A 23,909-nucleotide genomic window follows, 5' to 3' on the forward strand; every position below is an offset into this window, starting at 1 on the left:
TCTTTTAATATCATTTAGCTCTTTATTCCAAGTAGTATATTCTGGGGATTTGTTTTATTTTGGGGCCACACCTGGCAATGCTCAAGACTTACTCCTGGCACTCAGGGATCTCTCTAGGTAGGGCTAGGAGACCATATGGAATGCAGAAGATTGAAACCAGGTTACTACATGAAAAGTAAGCACTCTACCTGCTGTAAACCCCAATTGATTAAGTATTTTTATTAATATGCAAGTGTTTTTAATATGCGAATTTTATAGAAGGCCTCCCTCAAATTCCTCCTGCAAGAAATCACCTTCATGTTTTCTAAGTTTTGTAATACAGAATAAAACAAAAACCCTTTTTTTTTTTTTTTTTTGGATTTTTGGGCCACACACAGTGACGATCAGGGGTTACTCCTGGCTTGTGCTCAAAAGTGCTCCTGGATTGGGGGACCATATGGGACGCGAAGGGATCGAACCACAGTCCATCCTAGGTCAGACACTTGCAAGGCAAACACCTTACTGCTGCGCCACTGCTCCAGCCCCAAAAGCCAATTTTTTTTTTTGGTTTTGGGTCACACCTGGCAGCGCTCACGGGTTACTCCTGGCTCTACACTCAGATATCACTCCTGGCAAGCTCGGGAGACCATATGGGATGCCAGGATTCAAACCACCGTCCTCCTGCATGCAAGGAAAATGCCTTACCTCCATGCTATCTCTCCGGCCCCTACCCAATTATTTTTAATAGGCTAACATAACCATAATGTTGCCATTCAAATTCCTTACATAATTCAAGCATTAAAGGAAAATAAAAACAAAAGTACTAAAAATTAAGAGTTAGCAAATTACTCTCTAAAGATTACTTACTGTACCAACTGAGTATAAAATTGTTATATGGGGCCAGAGCGATAGCAAAGCGAATAGGGCATTTGCCTTGCACATGGCTGACCAGGGTTCGATCCCCAGCATCCCGTATGGTCCTCAGAGCCTACCAGAGGTGATTTCTGAGTGCAGAGCCAGGAGTAACCTGAGCACCTCTGGGTGTGACATAAACCAAGCTCCACCCCCAAATTGTTGTATTTAACAGGAATTCAGTATCAGATTTATAAAGAAATTCTAGTTTCAAAAGGTGTGCTTTAACAGACTTTTCTATAAATTCATTGCTCTTTTGAAAACTATTTCTTAAAATAGTATTTTACACCTCTTTAAACTTTGACAATATTGTGACCCAGGGCCACATAGATAGCACAGAAGTGGGACACTTGCCTTGTCCACAGCCAACGCAGGAAGAATGGTGGTTCAAATTCTGGCATCCCATATGGTCCCCCGTGCCTGCCAGGAGCAATTTCTGAGCACAGAGCCAGGAGTAGCCCAAGTGCCACCAGGTATGACCCAAAAACCACACACACAAAAAAATATTGTGACCCAAAAAATGTTAAACAACTTTGTTTAGATCAGGCACAAGTTAAGGTTGCCTACACTTACTGCTTCAATTTAACATAGTATTGGAAGCACTTGCCATTGCAACTAGGCAAGAGAAAGATATTTTTTTTAAAACTTGATTGATTGGTTTTTGGGCCATACCCAGCAGGGCTCAGTGATTACTCCTGGCTCTGCACTCAGAAATTGCCCATGGCAGATTGGGGGACCGCTCAGTGATTATTCCTGGCTCTGCACTCAGAAATGCCCATGGCAGATTGGGGGATCATATGGGATGCCAGAATTCAAACCACCATCCATCCTGGATCAGCTACGTGCAAGGCAAATGCTCTACCGCTGTGCTATCCCTTCAGCCCCAAGAAAAAGCTATTAAGATAGCAAAGAAAGAAACCATGCTTTTACTACTTACAAATAACATGACACTAGCAGTGGTCCTCAAACTATGGCCCGCAGGCCACATATTGTATTTGTATCTGTTTTGTTTCTTCATTGCAAAATAAGATATATGCAGTGTGCATAAGAATTCGTTCATAAGTTTTGTTTTTACTATAGTCAGACCCTCCAATGGTCTGAGGGACAGTGAACTGGCCCCCTGTTTAAAAAGTTTGAGGACCCCTGAACTAGAGAATCCTAAAGACCCTACGAAAATAGCTCCTAGAAACAAGATCTGTAAAGTGGCACATTAGGGCTGAAGTGATAGCACAAGGTGCTATCAGGGTGTGTGGCTTGCAAGTGGCAGGCCCTAGTTCAATTCCCAGTGTTAGTGGGGCATCTGTTAGTGGAGCCTATGGCTCCAAAAGGAGGGTTTGGTGAGATGCCGGTCTGAAAGCAAATGTTGACACAGGAAATAATCCACACAGTGAAGAGGTACAAGAATGGGTTCAGGAATTCCAGCAATCAAGCAAGGAATTCACCACCCAAGCTTTCTGCTCCTAAGATAGAATGCATCTCAGTGGAAGAAGACTGAAGAATGAGCCTCTGCCTTCCTCAGACCCCTGCTTTTATTGACAACAATCAGGCCACACACCCTAGGATGGGAGAGGAATACCAAGTAGGGAAGAATCCAATATACCTTCAGCAGATCACACCCTAAGGTGGAGTACAAATATTGATTAGGATAGGATCAGTAACCCAATATCCAGCACTCAATATGGTCCCCTGAGCACCACCAGAATAAGTAATTTTTTTTTTTGGGGGGGGGGGGGGTCACACCCAGTGGTGCTCAGGGGTTTCTTCTGGCTCTGCACTCAGAAAACACTCCTGGCAGGCTCTGGGGACCATAGGGTATGTGAGTTATCAAACCCAGGTCCATCCTAAGTCGGCCGCATGCAAGGCAGACACCCTAGCCATTTGTGCTATCGCTCTGGCCCAAAGTAAGTAATTTCTCAGGGTGTGACCCCAAAAAACCACATTAGTTCATTAAAGTGGCACATTAAACATGCAAAAGTACATGATTTCCCTATATGCAAATGATGAAATAGAAGAAATATTAAAAAAGCAACAACAAGAGAAACCTGATTCAAAATTGTGCCTCAGGGCTGGAGAGCACCAGCAGTAGGGCTGTTGTCTTGAAGGTAGCTGATCCAGAATTTCGGCATCCCGTATGGTCCCCCGTGCCTGCCAGGAGTGATTTCTGAGCACAGAGCCAGAAGTAACCCCTGAGCGCCGCTGCGTGTGGCCCAAAAACCAAAAAAAAAAAAAAATATATATATATATTGTGCCTCAGAAAGTCAGGTACCTAGATATCAGCTAAAGAGTTATAAATATATGGGCCCGGAGAGATAGCACAGCAGTGTTTGCCTTGCAAGGAGCCGATCCAGGACCAAAGGTGGTTGGTTCGAATCCCGGTGTCCCATATGGTCCCCGGTGCCTGACAGGAGCTATTTCTGAGCAGAAAGCCAGGAGTAACCCCTGAGCACCACCAGGTGTGACCCAAAAACCAAAAAAAAAAAACCAAAACCAAAAAAAAAAAAGAGTCATAAATATATATATATATAATACAATTGTATATATTATATATTACATATTATATGTGTGTATATATGCACAATGAAAACTACAAAACAACATAAGAGGACATAGCTATAGCACAGTGGTAGGGCATTTGCTTTGCACACAGCTGATCCAAGTCGAATGGTGGTTTGAATTCTGGCATCCCATATGGTCCTCCAAGCCGACCAGGAGTGATTTCTGAGAGAAGAGCCAGGAGTAATGCCTGCGCACTGCCAGGTATGGCCCAAAAACTAAAAAAAAAAAAAAAAAAAAAAAAAAAAAAAAAAAAAGAGGACACAAGGAAATGGAAACATATCCCCTGCTCATGCATGGACTGGAAAGATCAATACTACCAAAATGGCAATTCTTCCCCAAAGCATTCTATAGATTCAGAAGTCCCTATAATGATACCCATGACATTTTTCAAAGAACCAGATCAAACACTTTCAAAATCCATATAGAATACTTCCCAATAACCAAAGCAATCCTTGGGAAAAAGATGGAATGCAGTACTTTCCCCAACTTCAAACTGCACTATAAAGTGGCAGTAATTAAAACAGCATGGTACTAAAATAGAGATACTCAGATCAGTGGAATAGAACTGAGAATTCAGAAACAGACCCTCAGGTATATGGTCAATAAATCTTCTAGGGGCCGGAGAGATAGCATGGAGGTAGGGCATTTGCATTGCATGCAGAAGGACGGTGGTTCGAATCCCGGCATCCCATATGGTCCCCCGAGCCTGCCAGGAGCGATTTCTGAGCATAGAATCAGTAGTAACCCCTGAGCACTGCCGGGTGTGACCCAAAAACAAAAAAAATATTCTATACAGATGCAAAAGATATGAAATGGAGCAAGGAAAGTCTCTTCAACAGATGGTACTAGGAAAACGGGTCAGCATGCAAAACAAATCATAAAAGCATGCAAAATAAATAAATATAATGAACTTAAACTTTCCAATGTCATGCACTAAAGTCAATAAAAATGGATTAAAGATCTCAATATCGACCTGAATCTATAAGGTAAAGGAAAATATAGACAGAACTCTGCATGGCACTGAAGCTAAAGGCATTCCTTGGGATGCAAAGGGGCCCACACCTGGCAGTGCTCTGGCACACAGGATCACTGCTAGTGGCCTTGGTGGATCATATGGAATGCCAGGCAAGGCAAGTGCCCACTCATTATACTATCTGCTAGGCCCCACTAGCATTATTTTTAAAGACAAAATGCCACTTACCAAGCAGTGAAAGCAAAGATAAACAAATGGGACCATATTAAATTATGAAGCTCTGCACCTCAAAAGCTTTGATGACCAGAATTCAAAGACAGAATTTCACTCATTGCGTGAAATTATTTGCCCACCACTGATCTGATAAAGGATTAATACCTAAGATATATAAAGCATTAGTGGAACTCTAAAATAAAAAACATCCAACTCAGGGAGCGATAGCACAGCAGGTAGGGCATGTAAATTGTAGGCACCCAACCCAGGTTCAACCTCCAGCACTTCATATGGTCCTCTGAGCCTGACAGGAGCAATTTCTAAGCAAAGAGTCAGAAGTAAGCCCTTCGCACTGCTGGGTGTGCATCTCCCCCACCCAAATATTCAACCCAATCAAAAAATGGGAAAGAGATGAACAGAACTTCCTCAAAAAAAGACAAATGACCAAAAGGCCCATGAAAAAAATGCTATATATCACTAATCATCAGAAAGATGCAACTCAAAACAAAAATGTTACCACCTCACACCAAAGAGCCTGGCACTCATTAAAATGGAAAAGAATGACCAGTGTTGGCATGGATGTGGAAGAAAGACAGGAATGTTTACTGGTCTGTCCTTTTTAGAAGATTGTAAGATTATAATTCCTCCAAGATCAGGAATTCACCCCAGCAATCCAACTCCTGGGACTATACACACCAAATGCCCAGAAACATAATGCAGAAAAGATATTTGTATTTGTACCCCTGTGTTCATTGCTGCACAATCAACAATAAACAAAATCTGGAAACAACCCAAATGTCCAAGAACAGACTGGATAAAGAAATCAATAGCACTGAACATAGGGTATTTGCCTTACACACAGCTTACCTGCGTTCGATCCCTAGCATTCCATATGGTCCCCAATGCACTGCCAGGGATGACCCCAGAGTGCAGAGCCAGAAGAATACCCATGAACACTATTGGGTGTGGCCCATAAACAAAAACATTAATAAGAAACTATGGTAAATATATGCAATGAATACTAAATTCATCATAAGTAAGATGAAGTCATGCAATGTGCTGCTATGTGGATGTATCATGCTGAGTGAAATCAGAGAGAGAAAACTCAGAATGATAGGGTCCAGAGAGACAGCACAGCGGCATTTGCCTTGCAAGCAGCTGATCCAGGACCAAAGGTGGTTAGTTCGAATCCCGGTGTCCCATAAGGTCCCCTGTGCCTGCCAGGAGCTATTTCTGAGCAGACAGCCAGGAGTAACCCCTGAGCACCACCGGGTGTGAGCCCCCCCACCCCCAAAAAAAAAAACCAAACAACTCAGAATGATCTTTCTCATATATGGACTCTATAGAAACTTCGTTTGGGAATTACCAATTTCCCAAGTCAATAAGAAATGAAGAGCAGAATTGATCTTGGGTAGGGTTAGAGGTAGGGAGATAAGTTAGGAAGGGAATACTAAGATAATGGGGATGGGGAAGTGCCTGACAGGCAGGAGGGGGGAAAGAAGGAAAACTAGAGGCACTGGTGGAAGGCAGTAGACACTGGTGAAGGGACTGATGTTGGAACGTTGTACACCTGCACCTCAATCATAAATATCTTTGTAACTTTGTAATTCACTCTAGTTACATTTTTAAAAAATAATAAAAAAAATTGGAGGGGGGCAGGGGATGTCATGAGAAAATTGTGGGGCCCCTACCCAATGTCATTATAGGGCTACTGATGCCTAAGTGGTCAGGGGTGGTCTCTGGTGGCATTTGGGGAAACCATGTAGTGCCAGGAATTGAACTTGGGGATGAGAAGCATGTATACCAGCCCTTTAAGCCATCTCCCCAGCCAACTAAATTTCTGGAGCAAAAACTCAAGTAACCTAGAATAGCATGCTACTAAAATATCCTTTTTCTAGCTTTTTGCTACTTGGGAGCTGGTATCTCACTGGGGCATTCTCACCATCATGAGGCTGTATGACATAATGGCTTCCTCCAATGTAATCTGCCGAAATTCCCAGTTGAGAAGCATCTGTTGTAGAACTGTCACCATCCATCTAGAAGAAAAGAAGAAATTCTTAATTCCTTGCAATGAGACCCATCTACCGTAAGATTCAGAGCTTAGCAAATGCTGAGGATGATGGGGCCATTACATTTTTTCATGACTATATGCATACAAGAGGAATATATCTGTGGCATTTGCCAATTATTCATGACTGACCCATCCACCTCCAAAAAAGTGGTTATTGAGACCAAATAGGAAGCAAAAATAAAAAGAATGAATCTAAACACACTTCAATTGTATGATCTCTGAATAAAGTACATGCAATCCGATTTACAATATCATTTTTCCCTAAACTGACAAAAATGACCCAATCACCTCAGTAGCCAGCCCCTGAACTTGACCTACAGTCTTAACTTTGGGCTTTGCTGCTAACACCTGAGACTCCAGGGCAAATCTTTGTGGGTCTAAAGTGCAGTTCCTCTGCCATCTCTCACCGAAGTTCCCCAGTTTTTGATCCAAACTGCCATTTGTACAATTCTGGACATATGCAAACCAAAAGTATACCCATACTCTAAACAAGCCCGTCACCTCTGACTATATAGTTAGGGTTCATGTTCTTTTCTTCTCTCAACTTTTTAATTATTTTTTGTTTTTGTTTTGGGACACACCTGGCAGTGCTCAGGGGTTACTCCTGGTGCTGCACTCAGAAATTACTGTTGGCAGTGCTCAGGGAACCATGTGGGATGCTGGGATCAAACCTGGGTAAGCTGCATGCAGGCAAACATCCTACCTACCTGCTGTGCTATTGCTCCGACCCATCAAGCTTTTAATTCTTTAAGAAAAAGGAGGGGCTAGGGAGAATAGAGCTGTGCACTTAAAAACAGAAAAATTATAACCACAAACTGAATGTTAAAATGACCAATTTGAAAAGAAGGCTGCTTAATTAATTTTACCCAGAACTAAAAAGAAAACTCTTGGGGAAAAAATGTTACCATCCTCTGAATGGGCTTCATTCCATTTCAACAAAGCATATCCTGTAAACGTCTTTCTGCTTTGCAAAGGAAACTATTCAAAACAATAAAGAGGTATCAATTTATAGCTGGGAAAATATTTTTTTGAGTTCGGACTACTACCAGCTTGGTGTTCAGGGATTGTTGCTGGCAGTTTTGAGGGAATTATGTGATGCTGGGAACTGAACCCAGGGCCACAAACATACCATGCAAGTGTTCTACTACTGAGTCACATCCTGGTCCTATGGATAGAAACTTTTTTTTTTTTTTTTTGGGTTTTTCGGCCACACCTGGTCCTGGCTATGTACTCAGAAATCACTCCTGGCTTGGGATGCCAGGGGATCAAACCGTGGTCCATCTTAGGCTAGCAGGCTCAAGGCTAGACGTCTTACTGCTTGTGCTACTGCTCCGGCCTCGGATAGAAAAAAAAATTTTTTTTTTTTGGTTTTTAGGCCACACCCGGCAGTGCTCAGGGGTTACTCCTGGCTGTCTGCTCAGAAATAGCTCCTGGCAGGCACGGGGGACCATATGGGACACCGGGATTCGAACCAACCACCTTTGGTCCTGGATCGGCTGCTTGCAAGGCAAATACCGCTGTGCTATCTCTCCGGGCCCTCGGATAGAAATATTTAATTCATTATCTGAAGAAAGAGTGTGGGGCCAGAGTGGTGGCACAAGAGGTAAGGCATTTGCTTTGCACATGCTAATTTAGGACGGGTGGTGGTTCAATTCCCTGGCATCCCATATGGTCCCCCAAGCCAGGGGCAATTTCTGAGTGCACAGCCAGGGGTAACCCAAAAAGCAAAAAAAAAAGGAAAAGAAAAGAAAAAGTGTGACAAAAATCAAATGTGATTTATAAATTTTCACACCAAACCAAGAAGAGACACTTGCTCTCAATGCCCACCAGAACTCAACTCAAATATAAATGTCATAAAATTTAAGAGTTGAATCCTCGGGCAACATGTCTTCTCTGCCATCACTGTGGGATTTTCATCTAATACTAAAAATACCAGGCTGGTTTTCAAGTCTCTAATCACATGTTATTTCTGTGATACATCTCTGACTGTGGAATTTAATTTAATATAGATACACTTTCAAAATGTATGTAGTTGCTTTGAGAGAATAGAGAATAGACCTCATCTAACTTCAATGATTTGTGAGAGTTAAAGGGTACCTAGTTATTTACATTTTTTAGGTAGAAAACAAAGTCAGTGAACTCTGATGACTGCCTGGAAACTAAATCATTCAAAAGTCCATTTCATTTCATTCATTCATTCATTCATTCATTCATTCATTTATTTATGGTTTGGGGGCCATACCCAGTGGCGTTCAGGGGTTACTACTGGCTCTTCGTTCATTCATTCATTCATTCATTCATTCATTCATTCATTCATTTATTTATGGTTTGGGGGCCATACCCAGTGGCGTTCAGGGGTTACTACTGGCTCTGCACTCAGAAATCGCTCGACAGGCACGAAGGGACCAGGAATGCCAGAATTCGAACCACTGTCTGTTCTGGATCTGCTGCATGCAAGGCAAACACCCTACTTCTAAAAGTCCATATAGCTGTCAGAATTAAAAATAGAAACCTCTGCTAAGGACAGTGCCTGACATTTTGGGCCTCTGAAGATAAATGTCACACATCTTTTTAGCTGTGTCTTTAATTGCACAAATTCCAATTTTCATCCTCTCATTCCTCCTGTAGCCTGTCTCTCCTCTTTCTACCATTAGAAACTTGCCCCATACTTTAATTTCAGAGTTCCTCTTCCTCCTAAAATATCTATTCTATAATATACGCCAAAACTTAAGTGTTCCTTCCTTTGATCCCCAAGTTACTTATACTTAGTGCCTTCCATTAGTCACTATTCTATCTAATCTCTACCTATGGAATGAAGGAGGAAACTTGTTAGATACATTCAGACATTCCGATCGATTCTTTTTCCCCCCAAGTCAGAAACTTCCTATAAAAATGTACAAAACAGGATGGGGAAAAAACGCTTAAAGGGCTGAGCACATACTCTGATTGTGAAAGGAAGGCTCAGTTCTGTCACTAACACCAAACGGACACTTTCAAAGCTAACCACCAATTTTACAAAATAGACTGTCAATTGCAAGTAATCCTAAATTAGCTTCGTATTTCAGTTCTATGTCTCTGCTGGTGATAGATCCCTCACAGCACAGATATAGTCCTGTCCTCATTGTGCAGAGAAGACAGATGCCACAAAAGCTGGAGGCAGGGGAAAGGTGGGAATCAGCCTGGGAGTACTACTAAGGCACAGGTTTTAGAATCTGACTTCTGGTTTGAATTCCCTGCCACAAAACCTTGAGTACATGGCATGAGAAAAGGATATTACATATGAAGATTTAATGTAATACACTAGGGATATTCGGAAAATGCTATACAGCTATTTAATAATCACAAATAACTGCTAGTGCTAAGGGAAACAAATATGTCTTGTTATATAGTCAGAGAGCTAATTCCAAAAGAAGCAGAACCAACAGAGCTTGTGGGTGCCTAAGAGCAAGACAAAGGCCCAAGGATAATGCTGAGGTACAAGTAGTTGGGAAGACAGACTGCTGTCCCAGAATAAAATTAGTATAAGGAATAAGAGAGCTGGATAGTTAGGAGCACTGCTAAAGGTACAGAGGAATTCACAGGCCTGGTAAAAGAGAGAATTCCACATGCGGATTTCATTAAAACAGATGGTAAACAAAGACAATCTCATGGGTAAAATGCTCAAGCATTAGATCCAAGAGATTTGGTAAGCATTGCCTATTCTACTTATTTTATAGAGGGGCCAGAGTGATAGCACAGCGGTAAGGTGTTTGCCTTGCATGCAGCCAACCTAGGATGGACCCGAGTTCAATCCCCAGCATCCCTTATGCCCCCCCTCCCCCCCCCGAGCCTGCCAGGAGCGATTTCTGAGGGCAAAGCCAGGAGTAACCCGAGCACCACTGGGTATGGCCCAAAACCAAAAAATACTTATTTTATTGAACTCATGAAAACTTTCAAATCTAATTTGACCTCCAGTCCTCCCAGTACTATCAGCAGTCACTCTGAGCAAGGAGTAGCCCATGAGCAAAATCAAAACCAAAAGGTTCTACTATACAACATGTGAAATAAATACTAAGTGGGTTAAACTAATACATTTCTATTTTATAATACAGCTATGTTCAAACTACACTAAGAATTTGCAGTCAGAGGGGCTGGAGAGGTGGTACAGCGGTAGGGCATTTGCCTTGCATAACGCTGACCTACGACGAATCGAGGTTCAATCCCCAGTGTCCCATATGGCCCCCAAAGCTATGAGCAATTTCTGAGCACATAACCTCTGAGTGGGGGCCAGAGAGATAGCATGGAGGTAGGGCATTCGCCTTGCATGCAGAAGAACAGTGGTTCGAATCCCGGCATCCCATATGGTCCCCCGAGCCTGCCAGGAACAATTTCTGAGCAGAGTCAGGAGAAGTAACCCAAGTACTGCTGGGTGTGACCCCAAAACAAAACAAAACAAAAACATAACCCCTGAGCGTCACTGGGTGTGGCCCAAAAGCAAAAAAATTTGCAGTCAGGCCCAGAGAGATAGTAAGCAAGATACTCGCTTTGCACCTACTGAACCTGGATTCAATCACTGGCATCCCAAATGATCCCCTGAGTACAGAGCCAGGAGTAATCCTGAGTTTGCTAGATATAGTCCCAACCCCCTACCCCTTCACTCACTCACTCACTCACTCACTCACTCACTCACTCACTCACTCACACATACACACACACACTTGCTAGATATAGTCCCAACCCCCTACCCCCTCACTCACTCTCTCTCTCTCTCTCTCTCTCTCTCTCACACACACACACACACACACACACACACACACACACACACACACACACACACACACACACACACACACACATCTTTGGTCCCTTTCCTCCTTCGCACTTTCCTTTATACATATTTAACCCAGATCACAGAAAAGCACGTCAGATCTTAACCCTGCACCCCTGTCCAATCTAGCAAAGATTCTGACAGTTCTTACATCATTCCTATTAAATTCCAAGATGATAGTAAGACTATTCCTTTGTTTTTAGGCCATACCTGACTGTGATCAGGGTTTTCTCCTGGCACTGTGCTCAAGGATCATATGTAGTGCTTGGGATTGAACAGAGATCAATTACATGCAAGTAAAGTGCCTTAAGTCCATGCTCTCTGGTCTGAGCCCGTTCTTAGTTGCCAAAATACTGCTTTTACTTTCTTGAAGGTTACTGTGGTGGAGGCCACTGTAGATCCTAAATTACTACACTTGGAATTCTCTTCTCCCTTGATTTTCAAGGCAATTTTGTTTTCGCTTGTTTTTGAGTCACACCCGACGGTACTCAGGGGTTACTCTCCAGGCAGGCACGGGGGACTATATGGGATGCTGGGATTCAAACCACCGTCCGTCCTGAATCAGCTGCATGCAAGGCAAATGCCCTACCATTGTACTATCTTCTCTCTGGCCCCTCAAGGTAATATTCTTTCCGTCATTAATTATCATTTTTGATGGTTATAACATCTGCCTGCTAACTTCCTTAAACAGGAGCTGCCTACAGAATGCTGGATATCACATTCCTGTGAAAGGAAGATACTGCAAACTGAAACTCACCTCCCAACCCCTAAAAAAGGGCAATGGATGAGTCTTTATTTCTATTTTTCAAGTTGTAATTTTTTCTTTTTGTACCAAGCATTGAACCCAGAGTCTCCCATACAGTTGCACAAGAGTTCAATTGACTCCAACTCTAATATGAATGATACCCTTCCTTTTTTTTATTTTTGGGTCACACCTGGCAGCGCTCAGGGGTTACTCCTGGCTCTACGCTCAGAAATCGCTCCTGGCAGGCTCAGGGGACCATACAGGATGCCAGGATTCAAACCACCGTCCTTCTGCATGCAAGGCAAGTGCCCTACCTCCATACTATCTCTCTGGCCCCAGAATAATACCATTCTTACTGGCAAAATGTGCCAGAGTCATTTCAGGTTCTTGTGATTTCAAATTCTATCTAATCTGTTTCTTCTTTATACTGTCATTTGGTATGTCTTTCCTTTTCTATTCCCACTGGAATATTCCTTTTCTACTCCCCCAGCCTGGTAAGGTACATGCTATTTATAACTAATTTCACTACAACTACAGTGAGATTATAACTAATCTCACTCTATAGTTCTGGAACCAATAATGGTTCTAAAAGTCTTCAGCATCCAGAAGTGGACCATCCCACACTTAACCTACCTAAATGGCTTTGGACCTTTGAAAAACCTGAGAGTTATGTGTGTTTGACTCAGGGCCCCTGGACACAGCACTCTTCTTTCCACCAATCAAGGACTTGAGTTGTGACATGCCTGAGGTCACAGAAATAGTAGGAGATGCACCAGATATCATCGTATGTGGCATTTTGTCACTAGATTATCCTGTGGCAGTTCCACTGACCACCAGATCCAAACCCCCTCCCCCGACCAATCTCAGGACCCTTTGCATGCAAGGCATGTAGCCCTGACCATTGAGCTCTGCCCCCAACACTAAGTATTTGCATTCCTATGTTTAAATCCTACCTGTTTAAATCCACTCATTTGGCAAGTATCCATCCACTGAGGTCCTTCAGGGACATTCCTAAACAACAGGGTTCTGTGCACAGAAATCACTCCTGTTGGGCTTCACTGAAAACCAGCATTTTCTAAGGGACCAGGGTGATACTCAGGGGCACAGCATTCACCTGATTATGTTTAAGCCCTTGGGTTTGATCCCTGGCACTGCAAAAACCAAACCAAACCCAAACCAAACAGTTTTTTCTATTCTCTAAATATTCTGATCCTCTAAATATTCAACTTAATGAAAGATCTACCAGCTAACCAACTTCTAAGAGGTGGGAGAAGCTTTTCACTCTGTCACCTTGACTACACTTGTGGACCTCTGGAAACCAACCCCTGTACGTCACCCCTGTAAGTAAGCAGGAAGCATCTGGAGTGGACCCAGGGACTGTCTAGGATTGGAAAGCATTTACTCCATCAAGAATCACCAATAGGGCCCGGAGAGATAGCCCGGAGAGATAGCACAGCGGTGTTTGCCTTGCAAGCAGCCGATCCAGGACCAAAGGTGGTTGGTTCCAATCCAGGTGTCCCATATGGTCCCCCGTGCCTGCCAGGAGCTATTTCTGAGCAGACAGCCAGGAGTAACCCCTGATCACCGCCGGGTGTGACCCAAAAAAATAAAAAAATAAAAAAAAATAAAAAAAAGAATCACCAATATCTGTCAGCTACGATTCTGTCTCCAGGTGATTACTGTTCAAACCACATTAACAAGTAAAATGGGAAGCGCACTTACGGTCATGAAATGTAGTCAGATGCGGTTGTTGTCGGTGGATTCAAGAACACCCGTGGAAAGAAGAGTGCCCTCTTCTTCAACCTAGAAGAAAAACATTGATTAAAAAGATATTGTCTACAGGTTTCGTGCCTAGTAAAATTAAACGTACATAATTTCACCTCCCTCCTCCCTACTCAATGGAGAACACAGTATAGAAAACAATGCAAAAAGTAAGCACCCAATAAAATATTAAGTTCGAAAATTCTGGAGAACTTTGAATATAATATAAGCTCAATATATAAATGCTCAATATAAGATAATGCTCAATGTAAATTTTCATTGTAACACTCAAATCATATAATAAATGAAACCAATATTTACACATCTAAGCTACTTAAAATAGTACTACCCCAGTCATCAATTTAATTTGGGAAGAGGGGCTCTTATGTTTTAGAGTAAATCTTCAGGGTCCAAGAGCTCATGAAGAAAAAATGTTTCTCAGAACATAGTGCTTTAAAAATAAATAGCTCAGATTATTCTGGAAATAAGAATCACTGCCCAGAGAACACACATTGAAAAGTACACTCAATTAAGACCTTTATTTCTTTTAAAAACAACGCCACCATTTGGAATAAAATTGCATCTCAACCGCATTTCAGTCCCACTTGCATGTAATGCATAAGCAGCTGAGTAAATTGACATCAATGACAACATTGCGACCTCCATTTCTCATTTGCTCTTATCCTTTTTCAAGTAAAACAATTAAATGTGGGGAGGCGATGTCAAAACAAAAACATATCCTTTGTGTGAATTTTAAAGGAAGAAAGCACTAGTTCCCATTCAAGCATGAAATGTAGCAAAGAAGCAGGAATTCAAAAACCAGTGCAGCCAGTGAATCGGATGCTTTAAATGCCGTTACAAGGGTCCAGGCAGCAAAGACGTTTCCAGAGCTGACATTGTAATACGGTAGTTTCTTTCCAATTATGCATTCCTTCTTTCCACAATTCCTTCCATGTAGCTGGGGTTTTATGTTTAGGGGTGTTTTAGGCTGTTTCGGGGAGGGGGGAATATCCTCAGAGTGCTTAGGCTATCGGGGCTGTGCCTATGTATTTTGCTGCCCCCCCCCAAGCCAATTCACCCCAGTAACTATCTTTAGAGCAAAGACAGCACCGCACCTCATCTGGTATCTATTTTCTTCAGGGCAGGATATGATAAATGTGCACGCTCCGGGGAACGTAGACATCTGTTTGAGGTTCGCGAACGTGCAAATGTGCATCCAAGGCGAGCGGAGACGCTCCCTCCCCTCACCCTCCATTCTCGGCGTCAGCCCCAGATCCGCACCGACCCCTTCCTTCCTCGAGCTCGGCGGCACCGTGCGGGGGCTTGGGGGCCATCTGCCTCTTCGGGGTCCGGCCTCAACTTCCTCCGCGCCCCGGTCCCCCCGGCGCGCTCCTCCGAACGTGCAGCCGGGAGCTTCCGCGCCGAGGCTCCGGGGCGCCGGGTTGGCGAGTGCCGGCGGGTGGCGACGTCCCGGGCCGAGCGGGCTGGCCGGGGCTCTTTGTTCTCGGAGCCTCGGGGGCCTCGCGCCCCAGAGACCCCGCGCGGGGCCGGCCGCCAGAGGGCCGCATTCCGCCGCCGGCGGGCAGGCGAGGCGCGGGACTCCGCGCGAACCGGCCCCGAAAGCGGCGCCGCGGGGCCCGGTCAGCCCGCCCGGCCCGGCCCGCGCCCAACGCCCGCCCGGGCGCCGGCGGACAAAGCGGCCCCAGCCCGGCCGGGACCCCGGGGGCGGAAGGGGGCGCTCCCCGGGGAGCCCGCGCGGCCGCGCTCCCGCCCCCCGCCGGGCCCTCCGCGGGCGCCGCGCAAGATGGAGCCGCCCGGCCGGGGCGCCGCCACGGAGCCCGCCGGCAGCCCGGGGCGGTTCGGGCGTGGGGCCCGGAGCTCGGAGCCCGGAGGCGGCCCGGCCCCGCGCACAAAGAGCCGCGCCGCGCCGCGCCGCGCCGCACCCGGCCCCGCTCCCGGCCCCCGTCCGCCCGGCCCCGGCCTCAGCCCCGGCCTCAGCCCCGGCCCGGCCCCAGCTCGGCGGCGGCGGCGCGGGCGCGGGCGCGGGCGGGCGGGCGGGCGGGCGGCGGGGCCGGGCCGGCGCCGGGAGGAGACGGACATTTCATTCGAGCGAGAGCCGAGTCGCGGTAGCAGCGATCATTGGCCGAAGCGAGACACAAACCTCCGCTGCGGCCCTGGTTGGCTCCCGTCGCCAATCGGCTGTTTGGTTGGACAGAAAATGGCTGCGAGGGAGCCAGTCCCAGCGCGGAGCTCCGCTTCCCGGACGCGGCCTCCCCTCCCTCCGCCGCGCGCCGCTTCCCTGGGCGCGTCACCCTCCCGCCGCGCCGCCCGCCCGCCGGCCCCGCCCCGACACGCCCACAGCCCGCAGGCCACGCCCTCCGCGCCGGCCCGCCCCGCCGCGCTCCCGCCCGACGAGGCCGCGGCTCGTCGGTCAGCCTGCCACGAGCGAGCGACTGGCCGCCCGCCCGCCCGCCCGCCCGCCCGCCCGCGCCGGCCTCTTTCCAGTCCCCGCGCGCCCCCGCGTGCGGAGCCTCCGCCGCCTGCCCGAGTTGGACTCCCGCGCCCCGGTCTCCAGTCCGAGGGCGACACCCGCGCTCCCCAGCGGCTCCGACGGCGCTGCCGCCTTCCCGGATGCCCGCGGCAGCTCCGCCAACGTCGCCGAGCGCGCGGCGCTCCCTTCGCCGCCTGACGAGCCACTGCCCGGCCGAGGGCGTCGGGCGTGCGCGGCCCCTTCTCGGTCTCGCCTCGCTGCGCCTCTGCCGAGCCCCACTGGCCGCCCGGCGCGACGTTCCAGCTGCGATCGTTTCAAAGCGTGTCGGCATGCTGATTTCTAGAACGCCTGCTGCTGCTCCGCACTTGGGGGGCCACGCCGGGCGGCGCTCAGAGATCCACTCCTGGCGGCATCCGGAGACCCTAGCGGGGACCGAGGATCGAACCCGGGCCCGTCCTGGGTCGGCCGCGTACGAGGCAAACGCCCTACCGCTGTGCTCTCTCTCTCTGGCCCCTTCTCCGCAGATTTTAGCTTTTCCAAAACCCAGAAGGAAGCAGAGATAAGGGAAGTTCCCAAATGATAGCAAAAGGAGTGAGTTGCAAACGGCCTCACTTGCGGACTGACGATTGACGATTGACTTTGTATTCTAGAGCCCTTTACTTTTGGGCCCCTGGCCAGAAGTTCAGTAATAGTTCATCAGTTTTATCCTAAGAATAGTAATAAATACTTCCTTGAGTTGCTTGGAATTAATATTAAGGCACTTTATTCTCCCCCTCCCTTTTTTTAAAGACACCTTATCTCAAGGTCTTTAAATGCCATAAATTTCAATCTTCATACAATATTTTAATCTTGAGTCTTTTGTTTTGGAGCCACACCCGGCATTGCACTGGGTTTATTCCTGGTTCTGTGCTCACGAGATCACACATGACGCTGAGGATTGAACCTAGGATGGCAACCAGCAAGGCTAGCATCCTACCCACTATCCCTCCAGCTCATACAACATCTTAAAACTATTTTCTAAATAAAAATAAAAAAAGACCAGGGGAGGGGTAAAAATAAATAAATAAATAAAATTACTTGCCTCTAATGCTTCCCTTTCTCAAAGATTATCTGTAAAGTGGAGTTTTAGCAGTGAAACGCTGTGCTCATAGGCAAGAAATAGAAAAGGAAATAATAGGAGAAAGTATGACTAATGCAATCGCCTAGATGACAATCACAGACTCAAAAGTGCAAAGAAGACTGACTCCTGGAACTGATGTGTTATTTCACTGCCATCAACCTAATCAATATGGCTGACTCAGGCTTCACAGATACGGAAGCTCAGGAGCTGGAAAGATAGTACAATGGGCAGGGGCCTCTTAGTGCATTATGGTCGTCCCAGGTTCAGTCCCAGGGTTGATCCTCCCCAGCCCCACTGCTTACCACCACCACCATCCCCAGCTCAGAGCTGATTCTTCGAGAAAGGGCCCCCATCCACACCTACTTTGGAATTATTTAAATCTCAGCCATTCTGCCTGCATCCCTTGTGCTCTCCATGTCTTTTATAGCTGTATTCACTTAGGAAGCCCAATCAACAGCACCATTTCTCATGGCCACAGATAATAGCAACCATTTCTCATGGCAAAACGCTAATTACTGAACACAGTTTTACCTTGGGAAAGATTTACAGTTAACCTTAACTTTGCATTAAAGATAAGGAGAAGGACCAGGGAGAGTACAGTGGAAGGGCACTTGGCTTGAACATGGTTAAACAGGTTCAATCCCTGATATCCTATGTGTTTCCTCAGGCACCCACTTGGAGTGATCTGAGCACCACTGAGTGTGGCCCCCAAGTCAAATAATAATCATCTAAAATAAAGGTCAGAGAAACCCAGTCCGGGCCCGGAGAGATAGCACAGCGGTGTTTGCCTTGCAAACAGCCAACCCAGGACCAAAGGTGGCTGGTTCAAATCCCAGTGTCCCATATGGTCCCCCGTGCCTGCCAGGAGCTATTTCTGAGCAGACAGCCAGGAGTCACCCCTGAGCAACGCAGGGTGTGACCCAAAAAACAAAAACAAAAAAAAAAAAAAAGAGAGAACCCCAGTCCATAGAGCATTGCTACATTATTTGACAAACAATAAAAATAACCCCTGGCATTTGAAGACTTGGAATTCCTGTGATAATAGCATCTGGTACAGGATTTCCGCCCACATTTTCACCACCCGGCAGTATATTACCCCTGTTCAAGTTCAAGTAGCTTATCTGGTTATGGAGGTCATTTACCCTATGTGACCATTAACACCATTCCCCCTGTGGATTAGAGATACCTGGGGCCAGAACAAAAGGGCAGTAAATTTTAATAAATACTCCAGGGATTACTAGTCAGACCAGGGAGGAAAGATGAGACCAACTGAAGGAGGAAGGGAGGAAATGGAAATCCACAAATTCTTTCCCATTTCTTCATTTTTGTTTTATGTTTGTTTTGGCACCACATGCAGCAGCACTTAGGGGTTACTCCTGGCTCTGCACTCAGAAATTGCTCCTGGAAAGCTTGGGGGACCATATGGGATGCCAGGAATCAAACCCGAGTCTGTCCCAGGTTGGCCACGTGCCAGGCAAACACCCTCCTGCTCTCTGGCCCCTCTTTCCCACTTCTGCCACCTGGGCAGCCCCTAAGCACTTTTAGTCACTCTGGGCACCAGGATTAGGGTGTATATCTCCCAAAAACAAAATTAAAAGGATGCTACAGTAAAGAATGTATGGGTGACCAGGGATGTGACTCCGTGGTAGAGTATGTGCCTTTTTTTTTATTCCTTGGGCCTCCCACATGGTGCTCAGGGAACCCAAGGTCATTCCTCTGTGATTCTCTACCAACCAGGCCTGAGATTGAAATGCTTGAAATGCAAGGGCCTTAGAATGCAGGATCTCCAGCACTGCCCCTCTGCAATCCTGGGATATAGGGATTGGACCTGGTTTGGCCACATAATACTCCTGCACAATCTTTCTGGCACCAAACACATCTTGATAGGAGAACCTGGCACTGCCCTTCAAAAAAACAGAAAAAAAAATACATGTCTAGAAGTTTCATCAAGTTCTGTCTTTTTTCAGGCTAGACTTTTTGTTTAGGGGGGTGGTTTTAGGGTCACACCCAGCAGCACTCAGGCTCTGAGCTCAGAAATCGCTCCTGGAAAGCACAGGGGACCATATAGGATGCCAGGATTCGAATCACAGTTCATCCTGGATTGGCTACATGCAAGGCAAATGCCCTACCACTGTGCTATCTCTCCGGCCCCAGGCTAGACCTTGTAATAGATTTTTTCATTCAACATCAGATTCTTCTCCACCAAATATTTCACTCATTTTCCAATATTCTTCCTTTATTGGCACATTTTTGGTGTGCACAATGCACATTTCACCTGGGGAGTCTGACTACTGGCCCCCTCCCCCTCTTGCCATTTGCCTCGAGGACACTTTTACATAATTTGGAATTTAGTTTAAATAGCAGCACCTGGGCCGCTGCAGCAGTAGGACTTTGCACGAGGCTGACCCAGGATGGGCCTGGGTTTGATCCCTGGCATCCCATATGGTCCCCCAAGCCAGGAACGATTTCTGAGTGCATAGCCAGGAGTAACCCCTGAGCGTCACCGGTGTGGCCCCAAAAACACAAAAATCTAACAATAAATAAATAGCAGCACCTATAAGAACCCTCCCAAGATCCTCCAAGTCCAATTCTTAGAATTATTACAAACTCATTTTAATAGTTTATTTAATAAATTTAATCTAATAATTCAAGAAAAATTTTTTCATAATTATTTAATAATTACCAATCCCAGCAACCCATATGGTCCCCAGAGCCTGCCAGGAGCAATTTCTGAGTGTAGAGCCAGGAGTGAATCTGAGCACTTCCAGGTGTGACCCAGAAACCAAAAAAAGAAAGGTTATCAAACCTTTCACTAGTGCATGCCTTGCTCTGGAATGTGGTCTGTAAGCACTAGGCTATGTTTGACTTGTTTGTACCACCTGAGTCTAGAAGAAAGCATAACTCAAAGTCAAGTGAAACTTTATGGATTGCACCCATCATGGAGAGACTGAATCCTGCCCCCCACCTCAGTTCCAACAAATCCTTAAACACAGGAATTTGGTCAGCTGGGTGGAAATCATTTCTTCTTGACTCCAGGAATCATGTTCACCCTTCCATGTGGCATGTCTTTGACTTGAAACAGATTGGGGGTTTCAGAAAGAACTATCCAAGAGTAGGATAGAAAATTTCGGGGGGCGGGGGGGCTGGAGCTATTGCAAAGCAGTAAGTAGGGAGTTCAGTAGCAAGTATATTTATGAAAATTATTGTATCTTCAATAAAGTCATTAATGCACTAGCAGAAGGTTTAGTAAGCTCCTTTTATTAAAGATAAGAGGTGCGGGGCCGAAGAGATAGCACGGCGATAGGGCATTTGCCTTGCATGCAGCTGAACCAGACACATAGTGGTTTGAAGCCTGGCATCCCATATGCCCCCCAACCGAGCCAGCCAGGACTGATTTCTGAGCACAGAGCCAGGAATAACCCCTGAGCACTACTAGGTGTGACCCAAAAACAAAACAAAATAAACAAACAAAAAAGAGATAAAAATACAATAAAAATGTGTGTGTGTGTAGCAGTTGTTGTTTGCATAGGCACAAAAAATATGGGGGAAATAGAAAAGAAAAACCTTTGGCTTAATAAACAGGGAGACCTTACCCATAAAGTATCCTGGCATAAGACCAACTCCAGGCTCTAGGCATACTAAGTTGTCTAACCCTAAAGTCTTTCTCTGTGGTCCCAGTAAACTACAATCAAGGTAGTTGCTGTCAGGTTTCTGTAGTTAAAAGATGTTGGTTTTTGTACAGATCCTATGTCCAAGTCTGGGTGACAAGGGTTGTCTTCTGGTTTAATCTCACCATTAGGTGGCAATGCAGAGAACCCTGCCCTGAAAGCAGGTTGCTGCTATTAACAAGTCATCAGGGTGGGCCGGGCGATGGCGCTAAAGGTAAGGTGCCTGCCTTGCCTGCGCTAGCCTTGGACGGACCGCGGTTCGATCCCCCGGTGTCCCATATGGTCCCCCAAGCCAGGAGCAACTTCTGAGCACATAGCCAGGAGTAACCCCTGAGCGTTACCGGGTGTGGCCCAAAAAAAAAAAAAAAAAAAAAAAGAACTGAGGGTAAAAAGGGATAAATGGGGGAAATAACAGATGAGGGGTGATAGAGTAAAGAGCTAGAAAAAAATTTGTAAGGTGGTAAGCGAAGGGGGGGGAATAGGGGTTATATATAATGGGGAAGGAAAGTATACAACATAGACATTATGTATATTACAGATAGATATTAGACATACATTGAGGTGGCCAACACACACTCATGCACACACATAGACAGACACTGAGGATCGATCGGTGGGTTACAGTTGAAAAGCTGACCTAGGTGAAATGGGACCGAACGCTTAAAAAATATACTACCTGCAAGTAAGATGTAAAGGTTTTTCATTTTCTAGGCCAATCATGATCAGTGAGGGTAAACTTTACTGAAGAAAGGCTTTGTGGGTTAGATTGTGTATATTCTTTTTTTTTTTTTTTTTTTGGTTTTTGGGCCACACCCGGTGATGCTCAGGGGTTACTCCTGGCTGTCTGCTCAGAAATAGCTCCTGGCAGGCACGGGGGACCATATGGGACACCAGGATTCGAACCAACCACCTTTGGTCCTGGATCGGCTGCTTGCAAGGCAAACGCCGCTGTGCTATCTCTCCGGGCCCAGATTGTGTATATTCTTAAAAACAATCATAATTTTCAAATCTAGAAAACTAAGTGATATGGTGATGAGCATTGTAAGAGGAGTCTACACAATGAAATATTGTCTAGCAGGTCTTGAACATCCAGTTTCCTTTTCTTAAAGTAATATAAAATCATGAGCATTTGGGTATAATGGTAAACTACCTGCAACTGAAAACAGATTATTGCAGGTGTCCTGTAAGCCCCCCGAAGGGGCCCGACCAGCGGAGAGTGGACGAGAGGCTCATGAACAGCCGCACCTTAATTTTGCGAGGCTCAGATCACAACCGCACCTTGAAAAAATCTGAGAGAGGTTAATAACAAATGACCTAAGACAGTAAAAACCGTTCAAAGGCACTTTAATGTGATCCTGCATCCTCTTATATAGACAAGGTAGAGAGGGGTAGGCAAAAGGTAATGTCAATCATACTTCTGGCGCGCAGGCCACTTTATTATTCCAAATAAGGTATAAACACAGTACAGGTTGGGTGGAACAAAGAAAGTAAATCATTCCCCAAATATGGAAAGTGGGCAGTGGGACAGGGGGCAGGACAACTTGCAAGTCATGCTAAATTAGCAGTTTCTATGGAAACACCCTGTGACCTTGGGTAGGGTCTGCTGACCACATTCCCGAGCTCTTACCAGATTTATGGTGGGGCAAGTTCTTAAGAATTAACTTTGTAAAAACAATGTTGCACAGAACAATAATGAATACCTTGTTAACCCAAGAATGTGGGCCAGGGGAGTATAGCTCCATTCCTGGGAGTGGTACCAGGCTGTGTTCCTCTCCCCTGGGCTAAGAAGTTATTTATTACTTTTGTGGCCGCATTTTTTCCTGCTGGCTCAGGGGCTTTGTAGCAAAACAGCACGTAGGCAGTTTGCAGGTGCAAAACTGGAAAATGGCAGAGAGGCTATAGCAAAATGGTCACTGTCAAGTCACGGTAACCAACAGATTATAATAACATATTCAATGAATGAGCTCTGTAACAGGAGTTCATGGTATGCAGTTGCATATTCCATTGCTATCTGTGGACATAAACATTAGATTATATTACCAGGCATGATCAAGTAGAAAATGAACATATTAGAATTTTTGTCTTGTCATTATCATAATGAGCCCTGTCTTCTGAATCTAATATAGTATAGCATTGCAATGTAAAACTGGGGTGACCAACCTATATCTCCAAGTACCACTGTGGACAAAAAGATCAAGGAGTAATTATAAACATGGTAAAATTAAAACATTAAAACTACTTATAACAAGCACTGTAGTGGGAATCCATGGCTTCCAAACACATTCTGCACCCGTTTCTGTGGATAAAGCATTAGAACATTAGTATAGACATCTATAAAGAGCAATTTATTGGACACCTGGTCAATCTAAACAGCTGTCTCTGTTCTTGACTGGAGAGTTTAATCTATTGATATTTAAGGAAACTATATATATTATGTAGGGTTGTTGTTACAATTGGGGATTTTGTTTGTGTAATTGCTATTTGAGTAGTTCATTTAGGGTTGGTTTGGAGAGCACAAATATTGTGAGTTCTTTTTTTTTTGTCTGAGAATGTTTTTAACCCTCCCTCCCATGTAAATGAGAGTTTTGCTGGGTAGTGTACTCTAGGTTGAAA

At 45.5% G+C, this 23,909-nt stretch overlaps 1 protein-coding gene across 1 annotated transcript in view; it reads right to left on the reverse strand.

The window, feature by feature from the left end:
• The window catches only part of NFYB (nuclear transcription factor Y subunit beta), a 30,447-nt gene extending 23,778 nt beyond the window's left edge, over positions 1-6,669 (reverse strand). The window contains exons 1-2 of the mRNA XM_049783193.1: positions 6,576-6,669; positions 5,151-5,153 (exon numbers count right to left, since the gene is read on the reverse strand). Of these exons, the coding sequence (XP_049639150.1) occupies positions 5,151-5,153; positions 6,576-6,669 (97 nt within the window). The remainder of the gene's footprint in view (positions 1-5,150; positions 5,154-6,575) is intronic.
• Positions 6,670-23,909: the final 17,240 nt, after the last annotated feature.

Source organism: Suncus etruscus, chromosome 11 (genome assembly GCF_024139225.1).
Source record: "Suncus etruscus isolate mSunEtr1 chromosome 11, mSunEtr1.pri.cur, whole genome shotgun sequence".
Classification (NCBI taxonomy): domain Eukaryota; kingdom Metazoa; phylum Chordata; class Mammalia; order Eulipotyphla; family Soricidae; genus Suncus; species Suncus etruscus.